Here is a 16,047-nt window from a genome sequence, read left to right as displayed (position 1 = left end):
GATCCTGATTTGGAGTTGCTTCCATTGGATAAGCACGCATGGGTTGAGGTGATCTTCCACTTGTAGAGCAGCCACAAGCTCTTGGTACACCACAGTTGTGCATTGTAGTGGGGCATCATTGGTGTTGTCTTCCAATGCCTCATTGTTGTGCACTAGCAATTGGAGTTCAAGCTTGGAGATGACTATTTTTTGGGAGTGCATCTCATTCATTTTTTCTTTGTACTGATGGTAGATGGTTGTGTATGCCTCCTTAAGCTTTTTCATTTGCAAGGTGACCTTTGTCTGTTGAGGAATGTCTTCTGTGGTATTAGACCATTGGTCCAAGACTTGGGCTTGTGAAGTGCTGGCCTCTTGAACTGGCCTCTTGAACAGTAGCAAGTTGGTCTTTTAAGATTCGGCATTCCCTTGTAAGCTCATCAATGCTGAAGGCACGTACTACCAAAGATTGTTTCATGTCTTCAAGCTTGTCTTTGCAATCCTAGAGCTCTTCTTCTTTGTGAATGAGAGTGAGTCGAGCTTGTGCCACTACCTCCATTTGTTGCACATGTGTAGATGTCAAGGAGTTATAGTAGGTCTGTAGGATTGCCGTTGCTTCTACTACCATAGTTAGCTATGTTTGACTTTGGTGGAGGTTGGAGGTCACATCCCTTACTACCTTCTCTTGAGCTTGGAGAGCTTGGTTCATGCGCACTTCTTCTACTCCTTCTCATCTATCTATGCTCGAAGTTCCTTGACCTCTATGGCGATTGCCTGGAATTGGTCTTCGATTTCTGATGCAGTCTGCCTTTCCAATTCTCTTGCATATTCTTCCTTGGCCAAGCTAGTGAATAGTTCTGACATTTGGATCATTTGGCTAGCTTGATGTTGGAGAATGATAGGTGGTGATGAGGTCTGGCAATATTGCTAATACAAGTGGTGCCCATGTAGCCATCCCGATGATTCTATAGTACTTGGGGGAGGTTGTTCCAATGGCATTTCAGTCCCTTATGTACAATAGTCATACTGCTGATCTGGCACTAGTTCCCCTTGTGGCTCATCGACTGGCATGGCATCGATGGGCAGTTCGAGTGCTGATGTAGTCTTAGCTCTGGTGCCGATATTTCCTCTAGTTTGGGTGCCGATCTTGTCTCAAGCTCTGGTTGGTGCTGTTGGAGACTTATTGGTTGCAGTTGCACACCAAGCTGTAGCATCTCGTGGGGCAATTCCACAATCCCGACCTCCAAAATAGGTACTTCTGCTAAGGCATCTGCACTTATCAATGTGATAGTTGGAGAAGTTGGCGATGGCTCCCATAAGGGGACGACTACCCATGAGATGGTACAGTGGTGCCCATGTAGCCATCCTGATGATTCTGTAGTACTTGGGGGAGGTTGTTCCAAAGGCATCTTAGTCCCTTGTGTACAATAGTCATACTACTGATCTAGCACTAGCTCCCCTTGTGGCTCATCGATTGGCACGGCATCGATGGGCAGTTCGAGTGTTGATGTGGTCTCAAGATCTGGTGCTGATTTTTCCTCAAGTTCGGGGGCCGACCTTGTCTCAAGCTCGGGTTGGTGCTGTTGGTGGAGACTTAGTGGTTGCACTTGTGCACCGAGTTGTATCATTTCCTGGGGCAATTCCGCAATCCCGACCTCCAGAATAGGTACTTCTGCTAAGGCATCTATACTTATCAATGTGATAGTTGGAGAAGTTGGTGACAGCTCCCATACTGGTGAGAAGGGTATGTCCAACTCCTCAATTGGTTTTGGTGACTGGGGCAAAGTCATTTCTCTTTCTTGTAGTTCTTTTTTGATGATTATAGCCAATAAGTTTGGAATTTTACATTTTTGGCCCGAAGAACCATCGAGTTTCTTGGTAAAGAAAATGATGAAGTGCTAGACCCAGTCTTGTTTTAGCTTCCTACTTAGCAAAACAAATGTACGGAGTGGAAGGGAGCGATGTTTGCCGTACTTAATTCCCAAGATTGTGGATAGGAATTGTGCTGCTTCCTTGAGGCGATGGTCAAGGATGGTGTGAAGCAATATGCCATCTTTATGGATCAATGTGCCCTTGGTGAGGAGAGATTGTACTTCGATAAACTTTGCATCCGGAGACCATTTAGGGTATTTACGACCTTGTTTTGGCAGTGAGAATGCCCTTTGAATGACTGTACTGTCGAGGATAATGTCGAGTGTGCTTTGCTGTACAGTGATTGTACCGTACTTGCCATCCTTTGCATTGCTAGAGTAGTAAGAATGGAGAAAGTCCTTGATTTAGGTGGTTAGGGTAGGACTGTCCTCCAAGGATTTGAGGCTCTCCTGCAAACTGCCTAGACCCCGTTGCTCTAAGTAAGATGTTGCTTCCTAGGAAAGAGCATAAGTCGATGTGGGTGGCCAGACAAGTTCCACTGATTGGGCCTTGTTAATGGCTGTGTAGGCTGATTATGACTGGGGTGGCATTTGTTCTTCTTGGTCATGCAATGAATCTTCTTCGAAGCTATCGCTTTGGACCACGAATGTCTGTGGTCTCCGTGATTGAGAGGATGTAGATGGCTGCAAACTCTGGAGGGGGTCCCATGGTTGAGGCGGTGGGCTCTTTCTGCGCATCCTCTTTAGTGGTGGCATCTTTTTTGAACCTGCATCCATGTGCATGTAGTGTACCATTGATCATTAGATTGATTGGCATTCCGATATGACCTTTCTGTGTGTGTGTGTGGGAGAGAGATATTTTTTTATACATCCTTTGAGAGTGTGGAATGAAAGTGTGTGGTACAATTATTCATGCAATCATCTATGTGTCTAAGAGAAAGCGTGTGAGTGCACGTGACCTAGTAGCTAAGTAGGGACTAACTATATGCTTTTTTTGCTGGGATTTTCATAGGGCAGCTAGAACTCATTCATCACTTCTGAGCTCTAGGTAAAATCGATTGATGCTACCTATAAGTGCGAAGGCGTACATATGCAAGTGAGTGCTCGTGATACAATCTAATCCTAACTAAGGAAGACTTGGTTTCCCAAATCTTCTTTTTTGTTGGGGATGGCTTGCATGTTGATGTAGTAGTGCTTCAGTTGGCTCCCATTTATTGTTGTGTTGAATTGGACTCCATCCAATGTTTCAAGTAGCACAACTATGATGGGATTCATCTTTCGTACTTGGTATGGTCCTTGACCTAGATACTTCAGTTTCCCTTCTTTGGCATTGTATAACAAGACTAAGTCGCCTTCCTTGATGTCTTTTGCTTTAAGGTTTCTATCAAACCATGCATTTCTTTTGCGTTATTATGTTGTCATGGCATGGTAGGCGACTAGTCTTGTCTCTGTATGCTTTTCCAACTGATAGAGCCTTTCTTTCAAGGATTCATGGTCACCCATGCGTTCCTGTACTGCGATGCATAGACTTGGTATTACAAATTCGAGTGGGACCACAGCTTCAAGGCCGTACACCAATTGAAAAGGTGTGTTCCCTGTATTAACCTTGAATGTGGTTATGTATGCCCATAAGGCTGCATTCAGTTTCTCTGCCCAATCAGAATGCTATGGTTCTACTACCTTAGTGAGGATAACGCCTACTACCTTAGTGAGGATAACGCATATGATTTTGTTGGTGGATTCTGCTAGTCCATTACCTTGGGGGTGGTAGGGTGTGCTTTTTCTATGGATTACCATAAAGCCAGACAAGAGTTCTTGGATTACCTCATTGACAAAATGTGTGCCTCTATTCGACACAATTTCAATGGGGCATCCGAATCGGGTGATCACATTTTCATATAAGAATATTGCTATGCTTCTGGCATCTGCCTTTCTGACTGCTTTAGCTTTAGCCCATTTTGTAAAGTAATCTGCTGCCACAATGATGTAGCGTGCATGTGTTCCTTTTGTTGCTGGATGTATGGGACCCACATAGTCAATCCCCCATTTTTCAAATGGGTGTTGTGCAACAATTGGTGTTAGGGGATTGAAGTCTTTGTGTTGTGGTTTAATAGTCTGTTGGCATACATCACAGCCTTTTACATATTCATAGGCATCTGCCCATAGTGTTGGCCACCAGTAGCGTGCGAGGAGAACTTTTCTTTTGTGGCTTCCCCTTGAAAGTGTCCTCCTGCAATGCCTTTATGGACTTCACTCAGGATTGGCAAGATCTCATGAGGCATTACACATCATATTAATATCTGGTCCTTGCCCATCTTGTATAGTTGTCCTGCAATGAGTTGATAGGTTGCAGCCTTTAGAATCAAGTTTCTGGCATCGACTGCTTTCATGTCAGGGAGTGGTCTTCTTGCCATCAAGTACCCGATGATATCTCCACACCACTCTAGAGCAACATCTATTTGAAATAGTGTGGCATCTAGTAAGTCATCTACTACTCCAGTGGCTTCTTCTCCTGTCGTGACTCGAGACATGTGATCGGCAATGTAGTGTTGGGCACCTTTGTGGACCACGATTATTCTTCTTGTTGTACATGGATGGTTCACAAGATAAAGCAATGCTTGATGGTCGGTGTAGAAAACAAAATCATTTGCTAGTCGATAGTGCTGAAATTTCTTTACACTATACACCATTGCTAGCGCTTCTCTTTCTGTGGTTATATAGTTGATCTCTGCATCATTGAGTTGTCGACTAGCGAAATAGAAGGGGTAGTCTTTCTTATGCTCACCAGGTTGACAAAGCACACTCCCAATTGCATACTTGGATCCATCAGTATGAACACAAAAATCAATATCCCAATTGGGAGATATAAGGATGGGTGCTGTGTTTTGGCACCACTTTAAAAGCTCAAAGGCTTGGTCGCACTCTTCGGTCCATAAGAAGTCCACTAATAATTTGTAAGGTGGTCTAGCTGTCATGGCATACTACAATATAAATCTTCTTAATAGTCTGCATGTCCCATAAAGACTTGTACACCTTTGGAATTTGTAGGAGGAGGCAATTCCATGATGATTTTGATTTTGTCCATGTTAGTTGCAATCCCATGTTGAGAGACGATGTGTCCCAAAACAACTCCATGGGTGACCATGAACTGGCATTTTGTTGGATTTAGGGAGATGCCATACTCCCTGTATTTGATTAGTGCTTCTTCAAGACATTTGAAGTGGTCTTGTTTATTTGAATGGATGCACAAATCATCCAAGAATAGCTGTAAAAACTTATTCAAAAATGAATTGAAAGCTATGAACATGACTCACTGGAATGTGGCTGGGGCATTACAAAGGCCGAATGGCATGACTCGATATGCAAAAATACCCCATTTTGTAGCAAATTTTGTTTTTGATTGGTCTTGAGGAGCAATTTGCACTTGGTTATAGCCACTGAAGTCATCAAAGAAACTATATATTTCAGATCCTGCCACCTTTTCCAACACTGTTTCTATTAAGGGTAGGGGATAATGATCCCTAATTGTGGCGACATTCACATTTTTCAAGTTTACGTATACTTTGAGCTTCTTGTTGCATTTAGGTACAATGACAATGGGTGAAACCCAATCAGTGTGCTCTACCTCATAGATGAATTTGGCAGCTAGGAGTTTTTCTAGCTTGTCATAAACCATGGTTCCATATTTAGGATTTGTGCGATAACGTCCACATACCTTAGGGTGAGCACCTTCCCTTATAAGTATCGTGTGTACTGCCACTTCTTGTGAAATTCCTTCCATCTCTTTGTATGACCATTCTAGGTAGTCACGGTATTCCATTAGGAGTTCTTTGAGTTTGGTTTCATCTTCTTGATGGAGATGTTTCCCAATAAAAACCAATTTTTCTTCCTCCCCTTCAAGGGCGAGGTTTATTGTGCAGGTTTTTGCCAGTCCCTCATAGATTTGAGTTTCTCCAATGCTATCGGGTTCTTAAACTTCAGATTCTCTGAGTGATCATGGCATTTCTATTGGTGCACTGCCACTTGTATGATTCTTGAAGTATTCCGGTGCTTCTCGAAGATCGGCCTCTGATGGGGTTGAACTAGCCTGACATGTGGCATTTGTACTGGGTGGCATAGTTGCATTTATTAATTTGTTAGGCTTTTCTTTTCTTTCTTTTTCTGAAGTTGCTTGATAGAGCTTCATCTGCACATGTGGCTTATATTTCTGAAACCTCTTACGTTGGGAACTGTGGGGTAACTTTTAAACCGGTAAGGTGTTTCCAAGTAAGGGTTCATGTACTACACATACTCCTTCCAGTCCCTCAAGGGACCATTCAAGAGGTGGTGGTTCTAATTTTGAGGGAGCTGACTTTGCAAGGTACAATTTGACAATCCTTGTTTGGACTCATTCAAATTCATTGAAGTGCTCGGTCTTGGCTTTTCTACGATTTCCTCCTTTAGCTTTCTTGCGGGATCTTCTACTATTATTCAACTGCGGAGGTTCAACTTTTGGGAGCTCGACTGCCATTAGGGCATGCAGAATGGCTAAGTCATTATCAAAGATTTGATCTTCAATTTCAGCATTCGCAGCCTCTGTTTCAAGGTCCCAAGGAAAATCTGAGTCATCATTGGTATGGGTACCTTCTTTAGGTTCATTATCCCACTCGAGGTCAGCCATAAAGAATAGCATCTCTAGATCAATTGGTTCCTCATGTTGGAGTGGAGGATCGACCTGTAGTGCCTTAGCATCCATCTATGAGAAGATGGGGTCTAATGAATGGCAGTTGTCGATGGTTGCCAATTTTTGTATCTAATTATTGACATTGCTTTGTGAGTCACCTGCTATGGCATGCTGTTGCAAGGGAGTTGATTTGCTTGAGATTGTTGTTGAAGATGTGTCATCCAATGCTCTAGGCACAATTGGTTTAATAGCTCCTGTCCCCACATGCACCCTGACTGTAGTGTCTTGATTCTGGATTGTCAGTCTATCAGTTCCCCATTCATGGAGAACTGATGCTTTCCGTAACCAAGGACGTCCCAGTAAGATTTGATAGGATTTTTTGGGGAGATCCAAGATTGTGAATTGAAGGGAAAAAGCGCTAGCGGACTCCTGCAATCTTTGTGGACATGCCATTCACTATCCCCAAGGGTATAGCCCATGAATCATCGGCAAGGCATATGTTGAAATCAGATTTTTGCATTGGTGGGAGACCCCATTCTTTGTAGAGCTCCTTTGATAAGACATTGACACCTGCTCCACCATCCACTATGGCTTGGACTTCATTATATGCCTTGTGGATCAAAGGCACAGTAATGTTGCATATGTCATCTCTCTCACCCATTCGCATAGGGATATCTTCAATGTCATTCATAGGTGGAGGGGGATTTGCGAGTTCAACCCATCCTTTGAAACTCTCCCAGAGATTGGGACATTCCGTAGGAGGATTCCGATGGGAATTGACACAGGGCCACTCAGGATACTAGAGAGTGCGGCTCCTTCAAGTTGATGTGGCAGTATATTTTGTTGTGGAGTCTGTCGTTGGAACAAAGGCTTGAGTACAATATCAATACTTTGTGGGGCCAAGTCATGGGTTGGGTCTTGAGCTTGTTTCTCAGCCTCAAATTGAGCTTGTTCATTTTAGACCCATTGTTGAAGTACCTGAAAACAAGCCTTCTCCACCTCTGCATTCGGGTATGGAGCTTCTTTTAGTTGAGGCTCGGGAGTTGATGTGGATGAGCTCGTCTGCTCATTGCTTGGCGGAGGTGGAGGCACTTGTGCTTTCTTTTTCAGATGTCGCTTTCGTTGGATTGGAATGTTAGGGTCCTTGGTGGCCTCTTTCTGTTGGCGTGTAATTACATTGACAGGTTGTGACTATACACTTGCTGGACCTAGACTTTGATGGTCCACCCCAATGATGCCGATGGGGACATCATGCTTAACCTCTATTTGTTCTGGGACCTTATTTTTCATGGGACAATCCATACAGGCATGTCCTATGCCACAACCTCTGCAAAGTGGTTGGAAAGTAGCTGGGCTACCACGATGAGGGCACTCTGCGATCCGATGATTTTCTCCACAATTGTAACACTTGATTGGTGCTCGAAATGTGTTGGGTCGTACTTCTTTTGCATAAACTGGTATGAGACCCTCTGCACCTTCTACATAGTACACTGGATACTCTGCTTCATATTCAAATAGCGAGTCTACTTCCTTGGCTTGTAATTGATGTATGGGAACTGCCTGAGGAGCTAGATTTGGTGCTCTTGGATACGGTCATGGATTCGGATTCCTGAGTAGTTGTGGGACTTGTGTCCGAACGGGAACACGATTTAACCTCGGAGCTGGGGGTGCTTGTGCAAGCGCCGGTTGCCTGTATACTAGCATGGGTGCTGCTTGGTATTGTGGAGGTCGAGGCGGATTGTTGCGCATGTTGAAGATGCAACTATTCTCATCATGGCCGCCGATGATGCAGATATGGCACCACAATCGTGGCAGTGGATTTGCTTGTGCAGTGATCCTGGCTCTTAGCACTGGGCACTCATTTGCTATATGATTTGCCAAGTAGTGTGGACACTAGACATTTTCTCGCCGTGGATATATTTGAGTTGGTGGCTGAGACAAGTGGAATTTTTGATCAATGGCCTGCATCATGTCTTTCTTTCAGCTTCATGGTCATGGCCTCTAGGCGATCTTCATTGGATGTTTCAGCAGTGTCCTTTGAGTTACCCTTTTTCGAGTGCTTTGATCTGCCGTCATCACTGCTAGTGTCTGAATCTGTCATGCCATCCTCGATGTCAATGGCTACCGCATGAGTAGCACTGAATGTTCATAGCTACTTATCTTTTTCATATCCTTGTGGATTTTCTTTCTTAGACCTGCTATGGACCATGCCGTGAGGTACTTTGCATCTGGGCATGGGTCACATTTGGTGATCAATCTCTTCATCTTTCCTAGATATGTGCGTACATCTTCTCTCCGGCCTTGTTCAATCTTGCTCAGTTGGAGAGCAGGATCGTCTTGTAGCCTCTCTGTTTGAAAGCGTCGTTTGAATTCGGTTTGAAGTAGGTCCCATGTGGCGCATTCTTCCATGAGAAGGTCGAGGTATCATTCTGATGCTTCATCAGTTAAGGCCATTGGAAACCAAGCCACCTTGGTTTCATGGGATTGATCACCACCTGTGCTCGACATGCGGCATCAAATGCTGGAGGAAGCGGGCTGGGTCTCCCCTACCAGTATATTTGGGAACTTCTAGTTTTCCCAAGGGGCGTCGGCCGTGATTGTTGTTATTTCTTTGATGGAAGAAGTTGTCATCATCTACATTAAGCTCGATATCCCCATCATGGTCATGACGGCATCCAGCCATGTTGGGGCGTGGAGGATTTAAAGGAGATGTTGAATCTCAGGGGGGATTCGGGGTAGAGGATTGGTAGGGGCGGTGGTTGCAGCGGAGTTGTATGCTGATGTGGTGAGCGTTGGAGTCGAAGGCATTGGCCAGAACATAGATGCATGCAGATTGTGCGTGATTTGCCAAGGTGTCACTGCCCCAAGTGCGGGTGTGGATGTAGCTTTGTTAGGAGAGTTAGAGTGGTGTTAGTTTGTGTAGGGACCGTCGTGTTAATAAAGTGCCTAAGATTGTCCTACATGTGTAGGGAAATGTGCCGGTGCAAACGAATCATTAATCGGAGGTCACGGTGTGAAAATACGAGTGAATTTTTGCAAAATGAGGCCCACACGGGGGCGCAAATGAACGTGTGCAAGGGATGCCAAAATTGTGTGCAATGGGTTGGAAAAATACCCCATAGCAAGGTGTTTTTTGTCTGAAATCCGGGTTCAAACGGGGTTCATTTTGGGTCACAAACGGATGAGTTACGAGGGGTTAAAGTAGGGGTAAAATTGGGGTTGGGGGGTCCTAATGGTGGTGTGAAGGAACTTTAAGTCCAACTGAGGGGTTGAAACCAAGTTGATTTAGTTAGACTAACTAACCTATTTGTCTAGTTAGAGGCTAATTAGTTAGTCTAACCTAGCCTAGTGTAACTAACTAACAGTTAAGCTAACTGAGATAAGGTTAAACTAACCTAATGTAGGTTAATACTAACCTAACTGAATGCACTAACTACAATTAGTGACTAACTAAAGGTTAGTTATCTAACCTAAGGTAAACTAACCCTTAGGGTAGACTAACCTAACCTTAACTAACCTAACCTAGGTTAGTCTAATCCTAGGGTTAGGTTATGGTTTTTTTTTTGGGTTGTGGGGGGGCTTCCCGACGGCGGCGCCCGGGGGGGCGGGTGTTTTGCGTAGGGGGGGGGTTTGCGCAAGTGGAGGGAGGGGGTGTTGTGCGGGGGGTGAGGGAGAGAGAGGGCGGGGGGTGAGGGGCTGAGAGAGGGGGGGAACTGGGGAGAGAGGAGAGAGAAAAGAGAGAGAGGGGGGGAGGGGGACAGAGGAGAGAGAAAAGAGAGAGAGGGGGATGGGAGGGGGAGAGAGGAGAGAGAAAAGAGAGGGAGGGGGAGAGAGGAGAGAGAAAAGAGAGAGGGGGTGAAGGGGGAGAGAGTAAGAGAGTAAGAGAGAGAGAGAAAGTAAGAGAGGGAGAAGGAGAGAGAGAGAAAGAAAGAGAGAGAGTGAAAGGGGGAGGTCGTGAGGGTGGTGGAAATGGAAGGGGGAGGCGGGAGGGGAAGGTGGAGATGGAGGGGGGAGGTGGTGGTGGTGGTGGTGGTGGAGATGGAGGGGGAGGGGGAGATGGAGGGGAGGGGGAGGTGGAGATGGAGGGGGGAGGGGGAGATGGAGGGGGAGGGGGGAGGGGGAGGTGGAGATGGAGGGGGGAGGGGGAGGGGGGAGGGGGAGGTGGAAATGGAGGGGGAGGGGGGGAGGGGGACGTGGGAGATGGAGGGGAAAGGGGGAAGGGGGAGGTGGAGATGGAGGGGGAGGGGGGAGGTGGAAATGGAGGGGGAGGGGGGAGGTGGAAATGGAGGGGGAGGTGGAGATGGAGGGGGGGGGAGAGGGGGAGGTGGAGATTGAGGGGGAGGGGGGAGGTGGAAATGGAGGGGGAGGGGGAAGGGGGAGGTGGAGATGGAGGGGAGGGGAGAGGGGGAGGTGGAGATGGAGATGGAGGGGGAGGGGGGAGGGGGAGGTGGAGATGGAGGGGGGAGGGGGAGGTGGAGATGGAGGGGGGAGGGGGAGGGGGGAGGTGGAGATGGAGGGGGAGGGGGGAGGGGGAGGTGGAAATGGAGGGGGAGGGGGGAGGTGGAAATGGAGGGGGAGGGGGAAGGGGGGGTGGAGATGGAGGGGGAGGGGGGAGGGGGAGGTGGAGATGGAGGGGGGAAGGGAGAGGGGGAGGTGGAGATGGAGGGGGAGGGGGGAGGGGGAGGTGGAGATGGAGGGGGGAGGGGAGGTGGTGGTGGAGATGGAGGGGGAGGGGGGAGGGGGCGGAGAGTGGGGGACCTCGAGTTGTAAGTTTAAGGTTCAGAAGGAGGTTCCAGGGTTCAGAAGGAGGTTCCAAGGTGCAGAAGAGAGGGGCAGTGTTGCAAGGCAGCGTCGCGGGGCGTGGAGGAGGTGGGGCGGGCGTAGAGGGGGGTTCAAGGGAGAGGGGGAGAGGGGCGGCGCTACAAGGCAGCACCGCACGACAAGTGCAGAGGGAGAGCAGGCGGCGTTGTGTGCACCGCTGCGGGGCCAGCAAGGGCGGAGAGCGAGCGATGCTAGGTGCACCGCCACGGGCGGGCGGGGCGGTGTTGTGTGCGCCACCACCAGGGAGGTGGCACCATAGGAGGAGATGCGGGGGTGGGCTAAGAGGGGGTGCGGGGGCGGGTGAGGGGTGGGCGGCAATGGAGAGGGGGTGCGGGCAGCACTGCAGGGCAGCGCTGCGGGGCGAGGGAGGTGGGGGGCAGGGGAGAGGGGGTTGGGCATGCGAGCACCGCCACTAGCGGGGCGGGCGAGGAGGTGGAGAGGGGGGCGGGCAAGGTGGCGCTGCCTGCGTCGCCGCGAGGCGGGTGGGGCAATGCTGTCTACGCCATCACATGGCGAGCGAGGGGGGCGGGCAGGGTGGCACTGTGTGCGCCACCGCGAGAGAGGTGGCACCACAGGAGGAGATGCGGGGGTGGGCTAAGAGGGGGTGCGGGGGGGGGTGAGGGGTGGGGGGCAATGGAGAGGGGGTGCGGGCAGCACTACAGGGCAGCGTTGCGGAGTGAGGGAGGTGGGGGGCAGGGGAGAGGGGGTTGGGCATGCGGGCACCGCCACTAGCAGGGTGGGCGAGGAGGTGGAGAGGGGGGCGGGCAGGGCGGCACTGCCTGTGCCAGCGTGAGATGAGCGGGGCAATGCTGTCTGTGCCATCGCAGGGCGAGCGGGGGGTTGGCACAGGGGGGTTTGCGCAGGGGGAGGGGGGGTTTTCACAGGGGGGAGAGAGAGAGGGGGGGGGGAAAGACAGAGAGAGGGGGGGTAAGGGGGGAAAAGAGAGAGAGGGGGGGAAGGGGGAGAGAGGAGAGAGAAAAGAGAGAGAGGGGGGAAGGGGGAGAGAGGAGAGAGAAAAGAGAGAGAGGGGGGGAAAGGGGGAGAGAGGAGAGAGAGAGAGGGGGAGGGGGGAGAGGAGAGAGAAAAGAGAGAGAGCGGGGTGGGAGGGGGAGAGAGGAGAGAGAAAACAGAGAGAGGGGGCAGTCAAGTAATGATCGCTATGAGGCGATTGATGAGCCACCATTTCAAGAGCATCATAACACTTGACTGGCGGAACTAGGATGACGAAAAGAAGAAGGCAGTCATCGAGGAATTGAGAAGACAATTCTCTAACCCCCCAGGTACGAGTTCGATGACCACTACATGCGAAAGTGCATGTGTGGTGTCTTGAAGCATCGCAAGTCAGAGCTGTGAGATGCCATTTTGGTGAAGAAGCCTAAACCTAGCTGGGCGGATAAAGGTGACTATAAGCTTTAGGACACCCCCACAAAGTTTGATAATCAGAGGAGGGCTACGAGGAGATGGTTAGACACCGTAGGTGCTTCACAGCTCAGAAGTGGAGGACGAGCCGCATTCGAGGCATGAGTAGAGAGTCTACTTCTCATTTAATTTATTATTCTATTTGTTTTATTACATATTGCATGCACTTTATCTAACTCTCATAATTTGGGTCCACAGCAATTTGCGATTGGTCGCCGTCCATGGACGAAGAGACAAAACGTGCATTTCACACATAGAAGCAAAGAAGTGGTTTATTGAGATGCAGGGGAAGCAAGTGGTAGTCGATTGGGCTGTGGTGGTTGCTCGTTCGGCATAATTCTACTCCAACTTGTAATCTCACTTTTGAAATTGTTTTATTCTTTAAGTTCCAATCTAATTTCAAATTAAAATGCACTCTTAGGATGCAATATCGAATGTCCCATCAGCGGAAGCGAGCGATGATGACGAGGAGGCAATTCTCAGGGGATTTGGCTTAGACGTCGACGAGGGATATGGATCAAGCGGAGGTCACGAGGCCCAAGGATCAAACGGAGGTCACAAGGGCTAGGGATCAGGCGGAGGTCACATGGGCAAGGATGATGATGATGACTCCGATGAGTCGGATGAGCAGTAGCAGTAGTAGTAGTAGTATTAGTAGTAGTTTGTATATACTTCGTCATGTATATGCTCTGTATCACCCTTTTCAAAAGGGAAATTTTGTAACAAACAAGGTTGTATATACTTCGGCATTTATATGTCTATTGGCTTGTTTGAGCGATTTTGTAAAACATTAGTGGGGCAAAATGGAGCCACAACAAGCCTTGTTTTGCCCCACAAATTTTTTTGGTGTGTTCTGTTAAGGATCAGTATATACCGACACTTTACTAGTGTCGGTATATACCGACCTTTACTAGTATCGATATATATCGACGATTATATACCAATGCACATTTTTTTATGCTAATAATGACATAATTACCTACCTTTTTTCCCTTTAAATAAAATTTTTTAAGTGTAAAAAAGATTGATATTTGTGTTGAAAAGCAACCTATACCTTGTAGTGCAAGCACAAGGTTAACTAGTCTACCAAGGGGCGAGAGGAAAATACCATCTAAATTTTGGCAATTCTACTGGGTACTAATGTGCTGAACAATAGATGTGAGATATAACATTTTCTAATAAGAGAAAAAGGCCCAGAAGCAAGATTGGTATGAGCTCAAATGTTTTTATTAGAGTGATTATGGTTCCTAAATGCAAATTGTATATATAAAATATTGGTTTGCATTCCTATAACATGGGGAAATTATATTTCATTGATGATGTTCAATTGCAATAATACAACAAGGTCTAGGAGATTACTTCTGCGATGAGTGTCAATTGCCCCCTACATCATGGTACAATTGAATAATTGCATATAACAAAGTCGGGTTGCATTTTTAAAAAAGTAAGCTATCCAACATCATGGTTCTTTAAAAGAATATACTAACATAAATACTTAGAGGATAAGTAGCATGCACAACAATAGTTTATTAGATACACAACACTTAATGAGTCTTCGAAACTTTGTAAGCAGATCCGAGCAAGTTGTCAAGTTAAGACCTTTTTCCAACATGTTCGTATGTTGTGTATTAAACTTACGATAACTACTTCAACTATATTATGGTTAACCTTAGCAGCACCACTCCAATTCATCAATACCCATTGTATTATACAGAAAGTGGTCCTAGCTAGAATTTTTGAATCTTTTTTAACACAAAATGGTCTCTCTTTGTACTATGATGTCTATTCTTTGAGTTAACACTCACAATGGCTTCTACTTTTCAGCAGCCATCATAATTCTGATTTACTCTTAACCCTAACAAAAGCTTAACAAAAAATGTAAGTAAAGTAGCATTCCCAATGTCCTTCTTCAAAATCCTTATTTTCTATATTTCAAATTCTAAAACTTCACAAAACGTCATTAAAGTACATATTTTCCTCGGGGTTGAAGTTTTAAGCATCTTTAACATGTTGCTGCTAAGAGATTTAACATAAATGGACCCGTGAATCCCAAGCTGAATGAAAGCTTGTCTTAACAAGTGTTCACCCATGGGAAGCCACTAGGTTATAAGTAAAGGCACTTAGATCGGCAATGTCGCAATATAGAGAACTTTTCATACAACTACAGGACATGAATCTCCAAGGAAAGATCCATCCGTACACCGAGAGTACTGATGATGCAATATTCCTCAGCAACAAAATTCGCAGCGAGAACTTTACATACTAACGAAAGCACAGGATGAGGCTGAAAATTCAAAATTTTCACCAAGGACGTTGGAAACTTATCCATGAAAAGTAGAAAACCAAAGAAATAGTTCTTCAGCGAGCCCCTGTTCCCTTCGTTTGTACTTGCAGGCTAATTCCTCTGAAATAAGAGAAGACCTGCACAATGGACATGTTGCCTGCTGATTATCCAGCCATTTATCTACGCATGCTTGATGGAAGACATGATTGCAACGAGGCAAGTCAAGAATATCGACGCCTCTTTCGAATTCTGAGAGACAAACAGCACAGTGAGTATCCTCTGGGCTAGAAGCATCGTGAAGCACCGGACCGTAAGGGATAACCGGCAGAGACGATCGGATTTCATCCCACCAGGTAGATTCCTGAGATATGTCGAGAAAGGGAGTAGTATTGGTTTCCGAGCTTCGACTCAATCCAACGATTTGAAGGACTGAATTTAACGCATCCTTGAAGGCAACAATAATGGAGAGAGCCGTGTTTATGATCAAAATAGGGAACACTCCGGCAGAGGCAGCGGGAAACTCAGGGAATCCCATCCGTTACTAGTGATCAATGACAGATTACCTCAACTGAGGTGGAGGCCAAGAAGAAGCCTGCAGTCGGGCTACTGCTAAATACACAAACCGCTGATCATCGACTATGGTAGAAGAGGGCAAGGAGAGCGACACAAATTACCAACGTGCAGGGGGGGGATGCACGAATCCAGCAAGCGGTGTTGCTAGCTGGATAAATGCCAACTCGCCAAGAGCTGTGGGCACGGGAGAACAAGCTGGTAATGGAGACGGGGAATGGGCAACTGTAGTCCGAAAAGACTCTTATGCCAGTACTACGAATTCCACACAATCGTAAAGTCGAACTAGTCGCGTCGATGCTGAATAGGATGCTGCAGGCGGCATGCGCACTGAGTGAAGTGTGAGTGCGTGCAAGCTTGTACTTGAAAGATCACACTCGATTCCAGGTCCAGAAGCTGCAGCCTGCATGATCCAGAATTGCAAATCATGGGCCATGGATGAG

General features: G+C 47.0%; 1 protein-coding gene across 1 annotated transcript; it reads right to left on the bottom strand.

Moving 5' to 3' along the window:
* Nucleotides 1–14,733: 14,733 nt before the first annotated feature.
* On the bottom strand, nucleotides 14,734–15,811 carry LOC147901326 (putative E3 ubiquitin-protein ligase XERICO). The gene has a single exon (XM_087376210.1). It carries the CDS (start codon nucleotides 15,567–15,569, stop codon nucleotides 15,072–15,074), a length of 498 nt encoding a protein of 165 aa, XP_087232336.1. The 5' UTR covers nucleotides 15,570–15,811; the 3' UTR covers nucleotides 14,734–15,071.
* Nucleotides 15,812–16,047: the final 236 nt, after the last annotated feature.

This window comes from Dipteris shenzhenensis, chromosome 6 (genome assembly GCF_047967505.1).
Source record: "Dipteris shenzhenensis isolate YYH24624 ecotype China chromosome 6, Dip_SZ_1.0, whole genome shotgun sequence".
In the NCBI taxonomy this organism is placed as follows: domain Eukaryota; kingdom Viridiplantae; phylum Streptophyta; class Polypodiopsida; order Gleicheniales; family Dipteridaceae; genus Dipteris; species Dipteris shenzhenensis.
This window is presented reverse-complemented; position numbering and strand designations above follow the sequence as displayed.